The sequence below is a fragment of the Hippocampus comes genome, unplaced genomic scaffold, assembly GCF_001891065.2.
Source record: "Hippocampus comes isolate QL1 unplaced genomic scaffold, H_comes_QL1_v1.1 scaffold198, whole genome shotgun sequence".
Classification (NCBI taxonomy): domain Eukaryota; kingdom Metazoa; phylum Chordata; class Actinopteri; order Syngnathiformes; family Syngnathidae; genus Hippocampus; species Hippocampus comes.
The window spans coordinates 161,359-179,414 of record NW_017804974.1 but is presented as its reverse complement, the minus strand read 5'-3'; the positions used below and the strand labels follow the sequence as shown (position 1 = coordinate 179,414).

At 41.4% G+C, this 18,056-nt stretch overlaps 1 protein-coding gene across 6 annotated transcripts in view; it reads left to right on the top strand.

Moving 5' to 3' along the window:
- Nucleotides 1-18,056, top strand: part of shank2b (SH3 and multiple ankyrin repeat domains 2b) — a 188,969-nt gene that overhangs the window by 63,135 nt on the left and 107,778 nt on the right. For all 6 annotated transcript variants that reach the window (XM_019892616.1, XM_019892598.1, XM_019892583.1 and 3 more), the window contains exons 9-10: nucleotides 2,064-2,141; nucleotides 17,235-17,301. In XM_019892616.1, coding sequence (XP_019748175.1) covers nucleotides 2,064-2,141; nucleotides 17,235-17,301 — 145 coding nt within the window. The remainder of the gene's footprint in view (nucleotides 1-2,063; nucleotides 2,142-17,234; nucleotides 17,302-18,056) is intronic.

Here is an 18,056-nt window from a genome sequence, read left to right as displayed (position 1 = left end):
GCGACCCTAGTGAGGATAAAGCGGTTCGGAAAATGAATGAATGAATGCTTAGCTTAAGACAATGTTAAAACTGTGTGTGTGTGTGCGTGTGTGTGCAACCGTACAATTGTGCAATTGTGCATGCGGGCACACATTTGTGTTTGTTTAATGGGTACATTCTGTGGTTTCTTTCAATTTTGACCACGTCTGCTGGTTCGATTTCGTCCAGGTGGAAGTTAGTTAAATTGCGTATTATGAACAGACAATTAGTAGTGCACAAGTTTTTAATAAAGGAAACCTTCACCTCAGACACAATGTTTGAGTAATGTCTTTGAACATGGTAAGTGTTTGAACCAGTCTAAGTCACAATGAATGCGGTGATTCGGACGTAAGTAACTTTGCTTGGGTGGCAGTAAAGCATGTGACTGAAAAGACTTTGGTTATGATTACAGTGTATGGACAGTAAGGACTGGAACACGAAATTTGCATTTGCTAAAAAGCCACAACCATGCCCCCCCCCCCAAGCTTCAGCTTCACTTCTGTTGTCAGAATCCACTAACATCATATGTCACTGCGTCAATGTAGTCTTTTGAAAAGTGATGTGCATATTGCCTCTTTTATTTGAATTACCTGTACGAATGTCAATTTTTTAAAAATCCTGGTTAAAAATTGTGTTTTTTTTTTTCTCTGTAAATTCTCAGTCATCCAAATCGTGATAGTCTGGAGAGATTAAATCGAGGCAACTGGACTGTTGTTAGTTGAATTTGTTTTGCATTCTTTTTTTTTCTCCCAATAATGACTATGGTAACTCTGCTTAGCCCTGCTGAAGCAAGAGTAAATGTCTTTTAAATTTCGCACACCCTGTCAAATTGAATGATTAAAAATATCAGCAAGTGTATTGCGTAGGGCTTCAAAATCATGTAAAATCGAAATTGTCTCTGCTCTCACATGCTGAATACGCTGAACCCACCCACCACTCCGCCATCAACTGTCAATCAAAAGCCATACTACGGCTACTCTGTCGAGAAACTTTGTCGTGCCTGTACACATCACGCTTCCTTTTTCGAGATGACAATTTTGAGCTGGAAGACAGCGACCGACCCGAGAATCAACCTCCTTCCTCAATTTGCAGCCCGAATGATAAGCTTTTTCCCCTCCTGTTCATAAAATATTCATTGCCATTCAGTGAAGGTGCGCCTTATACTCCGAAGTGCCTTATGGTGCAGAAAATACGGTAACTCGTAAAAACACAAGTTCAGATGCAGTGTTGAATTTAAGGAATGGCTGAAGATGCTTGAATCCAACACCTCAGATGATTGTGATATGGTGGTTTTGTATCCATTGAAAAATAGTATTATGTTTCTCCTTGCAGTATCATGTTCTATGAAAAAAAATACACCCGAGATATGCCACCAAGTCATCTAATACGGTGACATTAAATGTGTAAATAAAAACAACACCAGCGTTGGTGTAACACTTACAAAATTGTATCCGTGATATGATTTAATGCTCACATTTGGTATGTATCAATATCTGCATAGGAGTTGGTGTCAGTATGAGCCATTTTCTAACCCTCAATAGCTTGTTATGGATCTAAAAAAAGTCTTTGTGTGTGTGTGTGTGTGTGTGTGTGTGTGTGTGTGTGTGTGTGTGTGTGTGTGTGTGCATGCATGCACAGTCCATGCGTGGTTGAGCACTTTGTGGGCGATTTGTGCAGCAGATTCGAGCCCCTCAGCAGTCTCCATCTCTCTGTTCTTCTCCCTCGCTCTTCTCTCTCGATTTCTCTCGTCCTCCCTCTCTCCATCGTTGGAGTGGAGGAATAGAAAAACACATAACAGCCAGCAAGGCTGCATTCCTGACATAGGTGGTAGATGTTCTGTTGTCTCTCCTCTCCCTACGCCAGGGATGGGATGATATTAAACAGTTCCTGCTCGACTGACTTCTTTTGCTTTGGACAATTCTTCTCATTTCACGGGAAGACAAGTGACCTTTCTCCTGACCAAAGTAGGAGAATTGAAGAGCCTCGGTGTTGTCATGGGTTGTCCCTTTTCTTCTTTCTTGAAATATGTCTTCTTTCTCCCCAGGATAACTGTGCCAAAGTGCTGCTTGTTCGTGGCGCTGATAAAGAAGTGAGGAACTACAACAGCCAGAGTCCTTTTCAGGTACGGTTAAAAATAAGAGAAACCGAAAAAGTCTTCCCCCGTTGTATGTTAATCATTAAAACAAATTCATTTTGGCTTTCACCACATAGGGAAAGTATTTAGGGTATATTTCACGTTGTTTCCATGGAAACAGTACAATATGGTCAAGGTCAGCTGCTCACAAATGTCTCTCTAGGTAAAACTGGATAAGATGTGTTACGTTTGAATGACATTTTGTGGGAAGTCATGCGTCTTTAACTTTATTCACTGAGATCTTTTATGGCATAAAAATATGTTTTGTCAGCTTAAACATCTCAAGTTTTAGCTCAATGATCTATTAGTAAAAAATAAACATTTTATTTTATAATATTCGACTAACATTTAACTCTATAATAGGGGCCCACATTAAAAAGAATTTAAAACAGCAAATGTGATTGAAAAAAAACAACTTAATATGATGAGAAAATGTCAGTAAAGAAAACAATTGTAATATTACCGTAAAAAAGTGTAATATAAAACACTAGCAAGTATCTCAGCGAAGCAGTTTCTTCACAAAATAATATGGTGGACTGCCGGTTAAGAGTTAGCACCGTGCTAGGTTAATAGAGCTCGCGAAGGGGTCTGCATGGGTACTCCTAGACCCCTTTGAGTGCCAAGGGCCGTGCATGCCCAAATGTCACATGGAGTGACTCCAAGCCATTTGCTCTTTAGACTTGAGGCCTATTTCATTCAGCAACTCCTGAAGATTGCTGGTATCAATGAATTGTTGTTATTTCTGGCTAGTTTTGCAGGAACGCCGCGTCACCCATGACAAATCGCACCTGTCTGAAACTTAACACATTTAAGGCATACAACATTGTGGAAAGGAGTCACGATAACACAATTTAGCCATAATAAAAGTGATGATTCATGGAGACTAGGGTATAGTTGTAATTCACAATGAACAAAATCAAGTATCAAGTCAAGTATCAAGTACAACTTTATTGTCAAATGTGCTATATGTGCAATATTCCAATTAATTTGCTCTTTATTTAACCTGTCAACAAGAGCAGTTTAGTGACAGTAAATGGAAACACAGCTCAAGTAATGCTAGGATGCTTGTTGATGTGCTAACCATATTTGCCACTGTGCCAATTTAACCAGCCTCGATAAAATACTTTATTTACATTGCATCGTTGGCTTGCTCGAGGAATGGGAGTACAGATCAGAATGTTCTGAACTCCTGTTGTTATGTCATTGTGGTACTGAGTAGAATAATCATGTCTTGTGGCCAATGTTCTCTCTAAACTGTGCGCATGTGAAATTTCACATGCACCGTTTTCCTCCCCTCAGCACACATCAATATAGACAGAGCAAACTACACCAAAAAAAAAAAAAAACACAACCTGTATTCGCCTCATACATAAAATTGAAATGTTGATTTGGCCTAAGTGGTTGATGGAGTGGAAAAGTAAAATTCCTCAAAAAAGACAGAAAATGCTGAAGGTGTGGGTACATTTCAGGCCAAAATGCACACCAGTGACATGCAACCGTTTCGGACAGGTGAGATACTGGTTGAGCCACCATGTGAATTAGAGGGTGACATAGGAGTGGATTTTCATCTCTGTCCCATCCCACTCCCTCAGAAAAAAATCCCGGCTTCTACCAGTCCCAAAGACACAAAAAAATAAATAAATAAATCATGTCCCATCTCACTCCCAGTGAAACCAACTCCCACTCCTGTACCACTCCCATTTTGTAGGTCATCTGAATTAAGAATGGCTGTTTATCTGTCTGAGTTTTTTTCCCCCCTCCTGGATAATCCCACTCTCATCTGCGCCTGTGAACTTTTTATCCTGTACCGTCCCAAACCCTTGATTAAAGTCAAAATTCAAAATTGACTCCCATCCTATTGGATTCCCGGGACCTGTGGGATTAATGAAAAAATATCACCCTCTAGTGTGAATATCTGTCGTTGCTTGCTGTGGTCCAAAGAAGGCCCACAGATTTTGTGGGAATGCTCAGACGCATGGAAAATGAGAGGGAGTGTTCGATAGTGATAAAATGAACAGTTTAAAGTTGGAACAGTTTGAATCAGTCAAAGACGTAGAAATTAGGAGTAAAAACAAAAAAATTTGAATTTTGAAATTTTGTTGTGGGTATTTTAATGGCGAAAATGTGTCATTTTTGGTAAGTGGGAAATTTTGGCATGTTTGCTTATGGTTTTGAATGTCATATTAGAAAGATGTAAATGTCAAATGATGAATGTGCCATTGGGAATGAATTGGGATCTTTTTGGTTGAAAAATGTTGAAGTTTGGGAAAACTTTTGGAATGAGAAAAATGCAAGCACAGCCGGCATGAATTTTAGGAAGAGGGTGAGGCTGGTGTGAATGGAAACGGTAAGAATCGGTTGAAAAATGTGGAAAGAGTAACATGTCAAAAAACGGGAGGAATAAAATAGAACAATAATAAAGTTGATGGTGTGTAGAGCAACAGATATATGTGTGAATGCTGAGGCAAATTCTGGAAATCGTCGGAGAGTCCTTTTCAAAGGTATCATAAAGTGTTGTGTCACTCCATCCACTGTCTGTATTGAGAGTACGAAATCTGATTGCAGAATCACATACTGCATCTTCACATTGTATGATGTGACACAGTCAAATATATTGTTTTAGGCCTATTCCCTTTTTGTCCATAATTTATTTCATCATATATTTTTTGTCATTCATCATTCTCAAGAGTCAAAATAGACGTGAAAATCATTGTGCGGTTTAAATATAACTGCTTGTCATTATACACATGGCCAGCAAGTGGTTTTGTGTGCACTTAAGGGATCAAGAAACGAAACCTTGCTCGAACCAAATGGTTGAAATGGTTCAAAGAGCCAATTATAATTATTTAATAAAACAGGAAGGGAACAAAGTCAACAAGCCTTGGTAGACATGACACCGAATTGCAAATCCAGCACGGTCATGCAAGGAAGTTTTTTGCAGTCTTCGTGGACTGCTTCAAAAAACACCACTGCAGCCAATATTTGATTCTGGACTGATGAACAATCGGGCCTCTTCAAGATGGATGGATGCATAAACAGATGCTTTATTCATCCCGTGAGTGAATATAGAGAATTCAGAAACAATGGTATGATGCTGAGCAGCTAGGACGAGCAGTCGTTTATCACAAAAAAAATGATCATGCTTACCTCATTTTTCCTTTAATCTGTGCATCATCATAACATTGAAAAAAAGAATGTTTGTACTCCCAAATCACACACACATGGTTTTAATGTAGAAAATTGTGTAGCAAATCTTTTTGAACTGTTTACAACACTGTCAACTAAATTGGAGCTCAGTAGAATGCACAACCACTGCAGCTGGAACAAAGCTATGAGAACTGGTCACACACACGGGAGTATGAATACAAACGCCATTACAAAACAATCAATGAAAGACAAAAGTTAAGAAAGACAACTGATTCAACAAAAAGGCACACAAACCTCATGGGCTCACATCCACAAGGGGTGTAATATCCTTAGCAGCCTTGCTTGTCTCCTTCTTCCTTCGTTTAATCAGTAGTTAACTAACTGTCTTCGTTTCATAATGGCTGAGCAGAACTCACAAAATAGTTGTCTACTTGAGGGCGTGTTGGCGAATGCACATGTCAATTAGCGTCGGGCAGAACCCTTTGAGGTTACAATTGGTTCCTGCTAATAAGCACCACTAGATGGCATAGGAACAGGGAAACAACTCAATGGCAACTGTAAAGGGAGTTCCAGGCTCATTATATTAGCTGCATCGGATTATAGAGCGCACTGTCGGCTTTTGAGAAAATTGAATGCTTTTAGGTGTGCCTTATAGTGCGGAAAAAACGGTATTTGTCCGACCTTGTCGGGGAGAGAAGGAGTTTTTCACAGTCATGGGTTTGTGCTCTGACAAAATTAGGGCAGGAAAAGGCTATAAATGTTTTCTTAAATTATTCTTGTAAAGCCACACACTAGGCTTGGCAACTCCTGGTGCAAGATTAGGCAATATTAAAATACAATGTTGGGTAATTTAGCATCTTTAACTGTTAGCAAGGGAAAGAAATACAATTGCTTACCAGCCATTAAAATGTATTTCCAGTTAAGCAGGGCATCATTATCACAGACAGAAAACAGGTTTACATGAGAGCCGCTAGTTCTCAGCAAAAAAAAAAATCTGGGCAAAATCTGTAAAAGCTCAAACACGAGAGGCCAAAACAGAAGCTCTCCTACTGACAGTAACCCCAACACAACGACAAGCAGCCACTAGACATGCTGTGGACTCACTTTTTTTCAAGAGGAAAATAGCGCTCTTTGGCACTTACTATCTTTATCATGGTTGCACTCTCCACCTACACGTAAAGCCAAAAGCTGATTTGTGCCTGTGTTCTGAGTGGCTGGCATCCGAGGAGATTTTGAACATTGCAGTTGGTCACTGGAGAAAATGTGAGAAGTTTCTACAGAACTAGAAAAGATGCTAAGGTTTGCTCCAATTAATCCGTAAGTATCTGAATGGATAGATGGAAACCAATCAGTGGTGCTTGGGGCCAAAGCTATCACTCATAGTTTGACCAGGAGGCATGGCAGGCAAGTCAGAAGACTCAAACTAAGACCATTAATCAAAATACCCATTTTATTGATGATTTAAATTTTGGGGCCATAATATGAAAGACAATCAAGAGATAATTGCTCGAATTTAATGGCAGTCCAATCCAAAGAGTAGGCTGAACAAGAATTCTTGAACTTTTATGATAGAAATAAAAAACAATGAGACACATATAAATTTTGCCTAAGCTTTGTTAATAGAAACCATTGACAGAGTGTCAACCGCTGCTTGAGGACAAAAATAATATTTGTTGTTGCTGTTGTGTTAGCACATCGACCTCACAGTGCAGAGGTCGTGGGTTCGATCACAGCTCCTGTGTGGAGTTTTCATGTTTTCCCCGGGCCTGCGTGGGTTTTCTCTGGGTACTCCGGATCTTTCCTACATTCCAAAAAAACATGCATGGCAGATAAATGGAACACTCTAAATTGTCCCTCGGTGTGAATGTGAGCGTGGATGGTTGTTCGTCTCTGTATGCCCTGCGATTGGCTGGCAATCGGTTCAGGGTGTTCCCCGCCTACTGCCCGAAGACAGCTGGGATAGGCTCCGGCAAACCCCCCCCCCCCACCCCCGACCCTTGTGAGGATAAAGCGGATCGGGAAATGGATGGATGGATGTTGCTGTTGTTATTTTTTACATGGGCAGCATCAGTATTACACTGTAATTCAGTATTAAATACCAGTAGAAGTATCAGCGCACTGTTGGTATGAATAATGTGATGACTAATAAACTTTTAATCCACTCAGGTGAAGACAAATTTACACAAACATTTGACAAGCAAAAGGAATTAAAATGTATTCATCCATCCGTCCATTTTCCAATCCGCTTATCCTCACAAGGGTTGCGGGGGGTGCTGGAGCCTATTCCAGCTGTCTTCGGGCAGTAGGCGGGGGACACCCTGAATCGGTTGCCAGCCAATCGCAGGTCACACAGAGACAAACAACCATACGCGCTCACACTCGCACCTAGGGACAATTTAGAGTGGGCAATCAGCCTACCATGCTTGTCTTGGAATGTGGGAGGAAACCGGAGTACCCGGAGAACGCGCCAACCACTGGACCACCGGGCCGCCCTAAAACTTATTTAATGAAAATGAAATTTCCAGATTGCAAAGAAGCTAATCCAAGAAATATATGACATGTGCCAGAAAGGTTGGTGTCACAAAACAACAAACAAACTACAAACTCCGCAATTTTCCCTTCGATGTGGCAGTCAACCTCAACCCTACAAAGAGATCCTGTGGCATTTGCTTCATTCGGCTCATAAGAAGAGGCGAGATTGGTGATAAGACAGCTCATGTCTGCTTCGCCATGACATGAAATGCACAGAGTGCATTTCCGAATGCACCCAAAGTAAACACCCAGTCTAGTCTGTCCCTGTACTGTTTTGTGTACTGTATTTTCAGCACTATAAGGTGCACCTAAAAGCATTCAAACGCCCTAAAAGCCGACCGTGCGCCCTATCATCCGATGCGCCTTAGGCATGGTGTCACGGTCTCTTCGTATTCCCCTTTGAGTTGAAACATTTTTCATATTGAGTTGTTTCCCTGTTAGTGTTCCTGTGCCATCGAGTGGTGATTATTAGCAAGAACCAGTTGCAACATAAAAGGGTTCTGCCTGACGCTAATTAACACGTGCATTCGCCACCACACACTCAATCAGAAAACTACTTTGTGAGCTCTGCGCAGCCATTATGAAACAAAGATAAGACCAAAAGCATTGTTAACTACGGACTAAATGAAGGAAGAAGGAGACAAGCAAGACTTCTAAGGATATTTCCCTTTAGTGTAGCTCCATCTCATGGACGCATTGCGCAACCACAGCCATTATTCTATTCTATGTGCCATATAATGCAGTGCAGCCTATATATGAAAACGTTTTTTAAATAGGCCATTCATTGAAGGTATGCCTTGTAATCTGAAGCGCGTTATGGTGCAGAAAATATGGCAATTCAATTTTCAGAGGAGCATTCCAGGATAATTTGTGTTTGGTTTTGTTAATGCTACGGCAACAACATTTTCTCAATTCAAGATTGTGTACAATCACGCTCATGTGAAATAGGTGATTGCTCATAGCATTACTCCGGCTACCTTACGCTACGGCGTATTTCCACAGGCAGAATACTGCTAAGGACTCCTGACTCTTCAATGGTAGCTCTTTAGTGGTATAATCATCAGGTCTAATCCTCCTTAAAGAGAGTGGGCACGTTGCACATTTGACAACCGCTTTCAAGCAACATCATTAGGAGCCACATTATTAACGCGGGAGTTCAGGCACAGCTGACTGAGGCACGCTTTCGTTGTGCTGATGTTTGTGCTCCTAATTACACTGCGTGGGTGTGTGGCCATACCGTTTGATAATCTCATGTGTCAGTGTCCCGTCTGAATATGTGTGTGTGTGTGTGTGTGTGTGTGTGTGTGTGTGTGTGTGTGTGTGTGTGTGTGTGTTTATGTGTGTGTACCGCAGCCAGTTCTTTATTCTTGACAAAAACAAACAAATGTATTGCAACAAAATTTAGCTGTCATATGCCCATTTCTCATTCATAAAGGGCATTTAGGGTGTGAAAACATTCCTGTACAACTCCACTTTTTGCTATGTTTGAGTTGTCATCTCTTCCATCTTTCCTTTTTGATCCTCTCATGGACCTCATTTAATTCACCATTCTATTCATTAAAATCTCCTCGTGAGCCACTTTCCAACTTTCTTTCTCGCTTCAATGACATACACAATGAACACGAATCATCTGCTCATGAAAGGAAATTGCTACGCTCAGGACTGTTTTTATCATACCAGAAACATGGCTGATTTTGCAGGTTCCAGACAAGACAGTGAAGCCATCAGGGCAAACAGATTGCAATGCATATTCCACATTGTTAGCTCTTATTCATAACCGCAGGCAAAAATGACCCTCCCCATCAGCTTGGCAACACTTGGGCATCGTTGGTGTAAACATCCTGTAGAGGCCTTCAAAATAAAAGCATGCTAGCGTTTGCTGCAAGCAGCTCTGCCTCCTCTTCAAGCCAAAAACACGTTATTAGTGACTACTTGAACTCACACTCTAACCGCCATGATATAGAGCAGTGAAGTTGACTGCCCCTAACATTAATTATATTTGACCTTCTTAATGTCCCGAGGGCTAACAGCTGTGCTCACAACTACTGTTTGCATAACAGACAATGCTAACACTAGCAAAGTTCTCTTGCTATTGTTTGACACTCTAAGGGTCATTCCAGAATTGGAGGACAATTTTGTGTAAAACCTTCATACTTTGGTCTCAGGACAAGTAAATGTAAATTTGTCGGGTTGGACGTAAAATTACCTCTAATTTTGGAATGATCCATAAACGCACTACAGTGACACACAGCAAGTAATTTTAATCAAGCAAGCTGATAGTATGCCAATCTTAAAATTGATCAGCATGTAAAGTGTGCAATCAGAGGTGAAAATGACATCTGATCATGCTTCTACTTTGGCTAGGTGGTATTGCCAAAAATAAAATCTCAGATATTTTTCACCCCCCGCCACCCCTAAAAAAATACAAATCCCATTTTGTTCTAATCGTGAGGTCTATGCTGATCATGTCCTCGAACCCTATACCGATTATCTCATGAACACTCTTACAGAAATGGTGTCAGGCAACTTCAGAAATATAGTTGCGACGAGGTAGCACAAACATAAGGGGAAAAAAATCAAATTTATTATTGATTAAATCAACCACAACAAAACGTTTGAATTAATGTATTAAAAATATATATATCTCATCCAGGACTCGTTTATACAAACTTGCAGACAAGCGTCACAGTTAACCACATTTAGATCAGCTAGATGACCTTAATAGGCGTTTTTCACCCCTGCAAGAAGCCCCAATGAGAATGAAAACACAAACTGTGACCTGAAACCATCATTTTGGGGCCCACGGACACACTCCTGTCATTACTGGACTGTTTCTCAGAGACTGAATGAAGTGACCTTGAACATGCGACCTGGCTACACAGTTCTGCACGGAGATCAATACTTTGGAGAAATACATCTGAGTGTTAAGAAACAAGAAACCCTGGATGAACCACCCAGTCAAGTCACTCCTCTGAGCCGAGGAGATCACCTTCTGCTCTGAGAACCAATGTTGCCATGAATCCCGAAGAATTCTTTCAGTCATTTTTAAACCCTCCTTTAGCGTCCCACGTGAAAAAAACCTAAAAGACATCAAAATACACACTTGGGAATGAATGAGTTATAGAACCCTCTTTTGAAAAAAAAAAAAAAAAATCTGCAAGCGGTGAATTGAGAACCACATGTCAGATGACAACCCCAGGCAGGTGTGACTGATAAACATTTTAACCCTTTCATGCAGAAATAATGTTAACCTGTGACCTGATAAGCTGCCCACTGTAGTAATCGGTGTCCCTGAAAGGGTTAAGAGGACAGGCAAATGCACAGGATACATGGTATGATTGTTTCGTAGCTGAGCAGCTGAACTCATTCTTGGCCACTTCGAGGTCCCAACCCAGCAGTCTGCAGCCACACCACCCCAGGCCTCAGTCAGCATCCAGCCACCAACTACTGACACTGCAGATACAGCCGGTGAAACCCCAAGAAAGCACTTTGGCCTGACAGCGTTGTTGGGAGGGTGCTCAGGGCCTGTGCTGAGACCAGCTGGCATACATTTTCAATTCCTCCCTGACACAGGTCACCATCCTGCCTTCAGTCTGCCACAATCATCCCAGGACCAAAGGGACTGCTAGGACATTGATCATAGTGCAGATGTTAACATACTTAAGTAAACATACTGTGCAAGCAAGTGAAGACTTTTGGAAGACAGATATTCCTCTCAACCTGAGACCCGTTCTCAAACTGAGAGATCGTGTTGTGGCATCACACAGGAACATGTCGTGGAAGGACGTTACATTGCGTTTCAGAAGCCTGTGGTGCACCACGCCAAATTGGCTGACAATACGAACGCTAGGTTTCCCAGCATGCTTCACAACCCCAACAGGTGTGGCTGCTGAAGCCATTTCATGAAAGCAGGCTTGGTATAAAAGAAAGGACATAAAAGAGCAGAGAGTGAGAAGAGGAAGGAAAAGGACTGGAAAGAGCCACGAGGAGTAGCCCACGCAACGTGGAGGAAAGTTGTTTTTGAATTCTGGGAACAGACTTTAGTTGGACCCTTTACATTTTCGCAAATCTGTTTTGATACAGAAATGAACCGTTTTTTCTGACACTTGTAAAAGGAAAGAAAAGAAATGTTGGTTTTGCTGAAACGTTGATCCAAGAAGACTCCTCTTTCCCTGGCGAACCGCTCATGATGTCACAATGTATTGAAGATACTGAAGACAAAATTGATCACAGCCACTGAAACTGGTCACAGAAAAGCCCATACAAGGTAGTTGCAGTTTACAGTCCCTGTAAATTGGTGTATCAGAGGCAGAACAGTAAAGCTGTCATTTATATTGCATGTCTCTTTCAGACCCAATTTGCAGAAGCAGGACCTCACGTGCTTAAGTGCGAGTGGTCGCAGCCATTGCCGATGGTCAATTGTGAACCGACATCAGCATACCAGCAATAATTGCTTTTTGCACATGGGCATTGAATCTCAGGTGTTAAACATCACAATCTGGTCTTGGATGGCAGCATTCCAACTATCATTCTGCATTCCACGATCAGCTTGAATCCCACATGTCCGCATCTTTACCTTGTACAATGGACAGAGAGCTATCAAAAAGGTGGAAAAAGACGGCTTTGACGGCCAGTGTGTCAGGGACGATTGAAAAGAAATAATTTTAAAAATGATTGATTCTTGTTAAGATTTCAGATATTAATGATTAATAATTGATTCCTAAGTAGGATCGGCTTTTTTTGGGGTGTTGAACGCTGAAATTCTAAAAGTCACAATTTTTTCGATTTCCAATCTGTTGTGCTGTGTATAACGGCAAAATGAGAACTGTCTGAACTGAATAAGAAAGAGAATGAGAAACCTGAACCAAAATCTTTTTATCCCAACATTTAGCAGCCATCTTTAACTCTATTGTATATTGTGCAAGACAAACAAAAGTTGACTTCTTATTTGAAATGCGTAAGGACGGGTGGTACCTTTCAAGTCGTGATTTACCATCTCATGGTTGGAATTCAAAGGAACCCCCCTGCATGTTAATTGCCATAATTGATTAATTATACCATCAGGTGCTTATTCCCCGTTTGGACTCTTGATTGGTTCCTGTGAGCGGGAATGCTCCCAGCTCCCAGGTTGAGCAGACCCATTTCCGGTGTTCAACTCAGCTGCAAGTGCCCCACTCTCGTCCTGCTCCTCCTTCCCTCCCCCAATACAACATTTACTTCGGTTATACACAATCATATGTCTCCATGGCAACCAGCTGGAACAAGAAAAGAATCAATGTGAGGGCGGTGATGATGGTGTTGGCAGTAGTGGTGCTGATGGTGGGTGGTGCGATGATAATGAAGAATACATTGTGACTGTGTTTCCCGTTGCTTTTGTAGATGATTTTTTTAATCTTGTTTTTGTCATGCGTCATCATTTATAATTACCCTACATGGAATATAAAGGTTCTATATTGTGCCATTTCCCCCCCCATAAAATAATACAATTTTCAGGTGTCTTAAACACATTTGTGACATACTTTGGCCTGTAATAAGGCTAAAATATTACAGGGCACTTGTCTTGCCTTGTCTCATGCAAAATGAAAGTGAGCCACAGATCACTCCACTCCCACTGTTGGGGGGATGCTAATGTGACTGGATTGACCAGGGGTGGAGCTTGTGTATGCATCCTGCTTGGGCTCATACCTGAGATGATTTCAGCATCTGCCTTTTACTTTAAAACAAAAAAGGGAGTGTGAAGCTCAGCCAAGCCCCTCAAAAGAAAGCAAAAGCTTCAGCTGCATTTTCACTCCTTATCAGCCAGCCACCTAATTACACTAGAATTAGTGTGTCGAGCTTTCGATGTATGCATTTAACACATACAGCAGGCACATAACCAAACACATCGACAGACATGTTTTATAAGGCAGCTCACAAAAAAAAAAACAAAACCCCCCAAAAAAACAATACTTTGTTATGAAACTTCATATGTGATGGATGGGCAGCAACTTCAGTGATGCAACATACAATTAAAAAGTCCACTTCAACCTGCTGCCTAGACTATTGTCCTTCAAATACCATATTTTCTGCAACATAAGGCGCCTCAGATGACAAAGCATACCTTCAACGAATGGCCTATTTTAAAACTGTTTTAATATATAAGGTGCACTGCATTATAAGGTGCATAGAATAGAAGCTACAATAACGGCTGTGGTTGTGTTATGGATCCACCAGATGGAGCTACGCCAAAGGGAATACTGTGCAATACAACACAGTACAGCTTTATTTTCAAGAAACTTCACAACGCTGCAGCTGTAACAAAGACATGAGAACTGGTTACAAACACGAACATGAAACATAAATACAGTACAATAAATGAAAGACAAAAGTGATGAAGACGTGATTCAACAATAAGGCATACAAATCTCGTGGGCTCACATCCATAAGGCGCTAAAATGTTGTATAAGTCTTGCTTGTCTCCTTCTTCCTTTGTTTAGTCAGTAGTTAACGATACTTGTGGTATTATCTTCATTTCATTATGGCTGCACAGAGGTCACAAAGTAGTTCTCCGTTTGAGTTGTGGGTTGGCGAATGCACGTATTAATTAGTGTCGGGCAGAACCTTTTAGGTTACAATTGGGTCCTGCTAATAAGCACCACTAGATGGCGTAGGAGCACACTAACAGGGAAGCAATTCAACAGGGAATATAAAGAGACTGTGACACAATATAATAGGCGCATCAGATTATAGGGCACACTCTCGGCTTTTGGGAAAATGGAATGCTTTTTATAAAATATTTAAAATATTTAACGTGTATATCTTGTACAACAACAAAAATTATAATAAAAAGACTACAGAATGTTATGTTAAAAATTGTTAGATTTTAGGCTGCAGTAATTTTCAGCACCCATCCATTTCCTTCCCCTCATCTGAGGTAGCAAAGATGGTGCAAAGTCCAAGTCGCTTCCATTACTGGCTCCTCCTGGAGGAGCAGCGGCTCAACGCTGAGCCCTTCCCAAATGACTGAGTTTCTCAACCTATCTGACAGGGAAAGCCTGCACACAGGGCCGCCTTCACCAACAGGCTGACTTGGACTGCAGCCCAGGGGCTTCCAGAGGTCAAGGGCCTATCAGAATTTAAAGGAAAAATAAAAGCTTTGAAAACTACAAAAAAAAGCATAAAATGAAATAGATCTTACAACAGTACGCCCACGCAGTCAAGGTTAAGAGTAAAGCCAGCGCTCATCCTCTTAATTCCTATTCATGTTAGCTTTCTATTGCAGGTATTGATAGTACTGACCAACCGGGAACTGCTCACACCACTCTCCGCACTGTCTCAATTGTGACTGCAGGAACAAGTTGCCACGTAGCTGTAGATGAGTCCAAACATAATCAACTCTTCTTAGTGTAATCTTACAAGAGCTGATCAGTGGAATTTTGCCAATCTGAAGGGTAAACCTGAGGAGAAAAAAAACTTGACGTACTAGAAAAAAAAAATCTCACTCAACAGAAAATGTTTTTCACATTGTTCTCCAGTGTAATCAAGAGAATAATTCAAAGAACAATTAATTCTAAAAATATTCAGTATTGACAGGCCAAGAGAGAGGGTGGAAAAACTCGGTCATCCAGGCGGGGCTGCTTATCAGGTATTGACCAGTCCAGTGAGATGTTGCTTCACGTTTCACACACTTGGAGTCATCATTAAATCAAGAATTAGGTCAAAGTTAAGTTGACGAATTCATGTATCACTACGTCACTTCATCCCGATGTGTTACTCTTGTCCCTCCACCGAGCGTGCGCGGCCATCGTGCATTCCCTCGAGAAGAGCCTGTCAGTGTTTTGTCACGCATGCCCACACAATGTAAAAATGGAAGACGCGTATTGGCAATGCAGCCAACATTCACATAGAAAGACATGACCCTTCCCTGTCAACCCCCCAGGAGTCATTTAATTGTCTAAATAGGGACTTGATATACTTTGCACAATGAACTGTCATTTCACTTTAAACTATGCCTTTGTATTGACTAGGCGATTTCAGCTATAAATTATATTCCATAAAATGAAGTTCCCTACTTGTATACAGTAATCAAAAGAGACCCCCCCCCACACCCCCAAGTGCCTGTTCTGAGAAATTCAATGTTTTTCGAAGAAAAGGTCAAATGTGGAGGAAGGGGGCATCGTACTGCAGATTTATTATTCACTTGCTCTCCATCGCTCTCTCCTTCCTGATATATTCTGCAGAATTGAGAACATGCATGCTTATATAATGCTGCTGGGTCTCCCTTGAGGTGTGTGTGTGTGTGTGTGTGTGTGTGTGTGTGTGTGTGTGCGTGCGTGCGTGCGTGCGTGCGTGCGTGCGTGCGTGCGTGCGTGTGTGTGTGTGCGTGTGTGCGCGCCCATGAACACTGTGTACGCCACATCAGTGGATATGAAAGGTCCTGTAACGTCCCATATCAATGTGCCTGCTGAAGCCACCGTAAGCACCAGGTGCATGTCAACAGGAGATGTGGGTCATTGAGAGGAAAAACCTCTCCAGCCGTCCAAGAAAGAGAAAAATACCTTTACTGTCCTCTAGTGGACAGAAACAAAACATATGCAGTATCTCACACCATCCACTTTAACTTAGCCAATATCATTTACTAATCAAGGAAACCATCCGTTACTTACAACACCTGTTGTTTTCGATAGTTATCTCAGAACATGTTTTGATTTTGAAGTAACTAAAGATGATTGAAAAAAAGCCCTGTGGTACTTTTCATAATACCCAGAACACAAACGGTTAATATTGCCTGTTGCTTTCTACTTCGGTGACAATAGTTGTAAAAGCAATGCCAGTCATCTGTTGTGATGAGGCAACAGAAAGCTGAAAAGCAGACCACCCCCCCACCCCCGCGCGCGCGCGCGCGCGCACACACACACACACACACTCCCACACAAATATAAACATGTGACTTGCATGTTCATGAAGACTGCACACAGTATCGTGCGTATCTAACATGTGACTTGCATGTTCATGAAGACTGCACACAGTATCATGTGCGTATCTTCATGTCTGTGTGTGTGTGTGTGTGCGTGTGTGTGTGTGTGTGTCACAGATTATCAGATTCCTGGCCACAGATGGTTAAAACCATGAAGATTAGAAGTCAGAGGAATCCCTGACTCTTACACTGAAGGAGGGGGAAAGAATACTTTAATTTTATTGCATTCAACTTCAATGATTGGCAACGTGACAGAGATTACGTGGAATACGCACAGCTCCTTCATTTCTTGTTAAATCTGTTGACATGTGTGTAATACCCAGCTGTTGGTGAAAATGAATGCAACCTTCTCAAGTTGAGCTGTCAAGTGATTGCAGAGCAGTTTTGGTGATTGTTTATGACATTGTATTCATTTTATATTAGAGCTGTTCCGTTTCTCTCTTCAGGTTGCAATTATTGCTGGGAACTTTGATCTTGCTGAGCTGATCAAGAACCACAAAGAAAGCGATATAGGTGAGTAGGTTCAATCCCCCTTGACTGAATTTAGCTTTCCATCCCTTACCGACTGTATTCGTTCTCAGCCACCAGTGTGTATTTCTGAATCCCCGCTGGGATACGTTACAAATCCTCCATGCCACGATCTTTTTAAACAACCTTCCAGTTTAATCTCCACGATGGGATTAGGAGAAGCAAGAGGATGAAAGTTTTTGTTTACACCAAGACAATCCCAGTCCGATTAGGTTGAGAGAAAAGACCAATGCTGAAGAATCCTCGATGGGCCATGGACGAATTTGATTGGTTGCTTTCCTCAGGTGTTAGTGGGCGTGTGTCTGCACGATGGATGTGATGAAACTGGGAAATGGATTAAAAGGTTCTTACATCTATTTCAATTTGGGTGAGTCTACGGGGTGTGATACAACATGATGTCAGTTCCGTGCATGGTGTGCAGCATTTGGGATTAAGATGTCAGAATTTTATTTTTTTTTCCGTGCTTGTGTGAGAGTTGATAAGGGATTTCAAAGTTGGAAATTGGATGGAATTTTTCAGGAGTGGTATGACTCGAGTGTGGAGTCATTCATTATATAGAAAGTCATATCTTTGGGTGGGACATAAAACCACAACCAACACAAACATGCACATCTTGATTTTTAAAATTATTGAGTAAACCACAGCAATTTCACTCCATGTCTGCGTTTTACTGCTTGATTTGTATTTTGTAATCTCAAGTGAGAACGTCTCTGTAGGAAATTGCAGTTTGAAAACTTGGA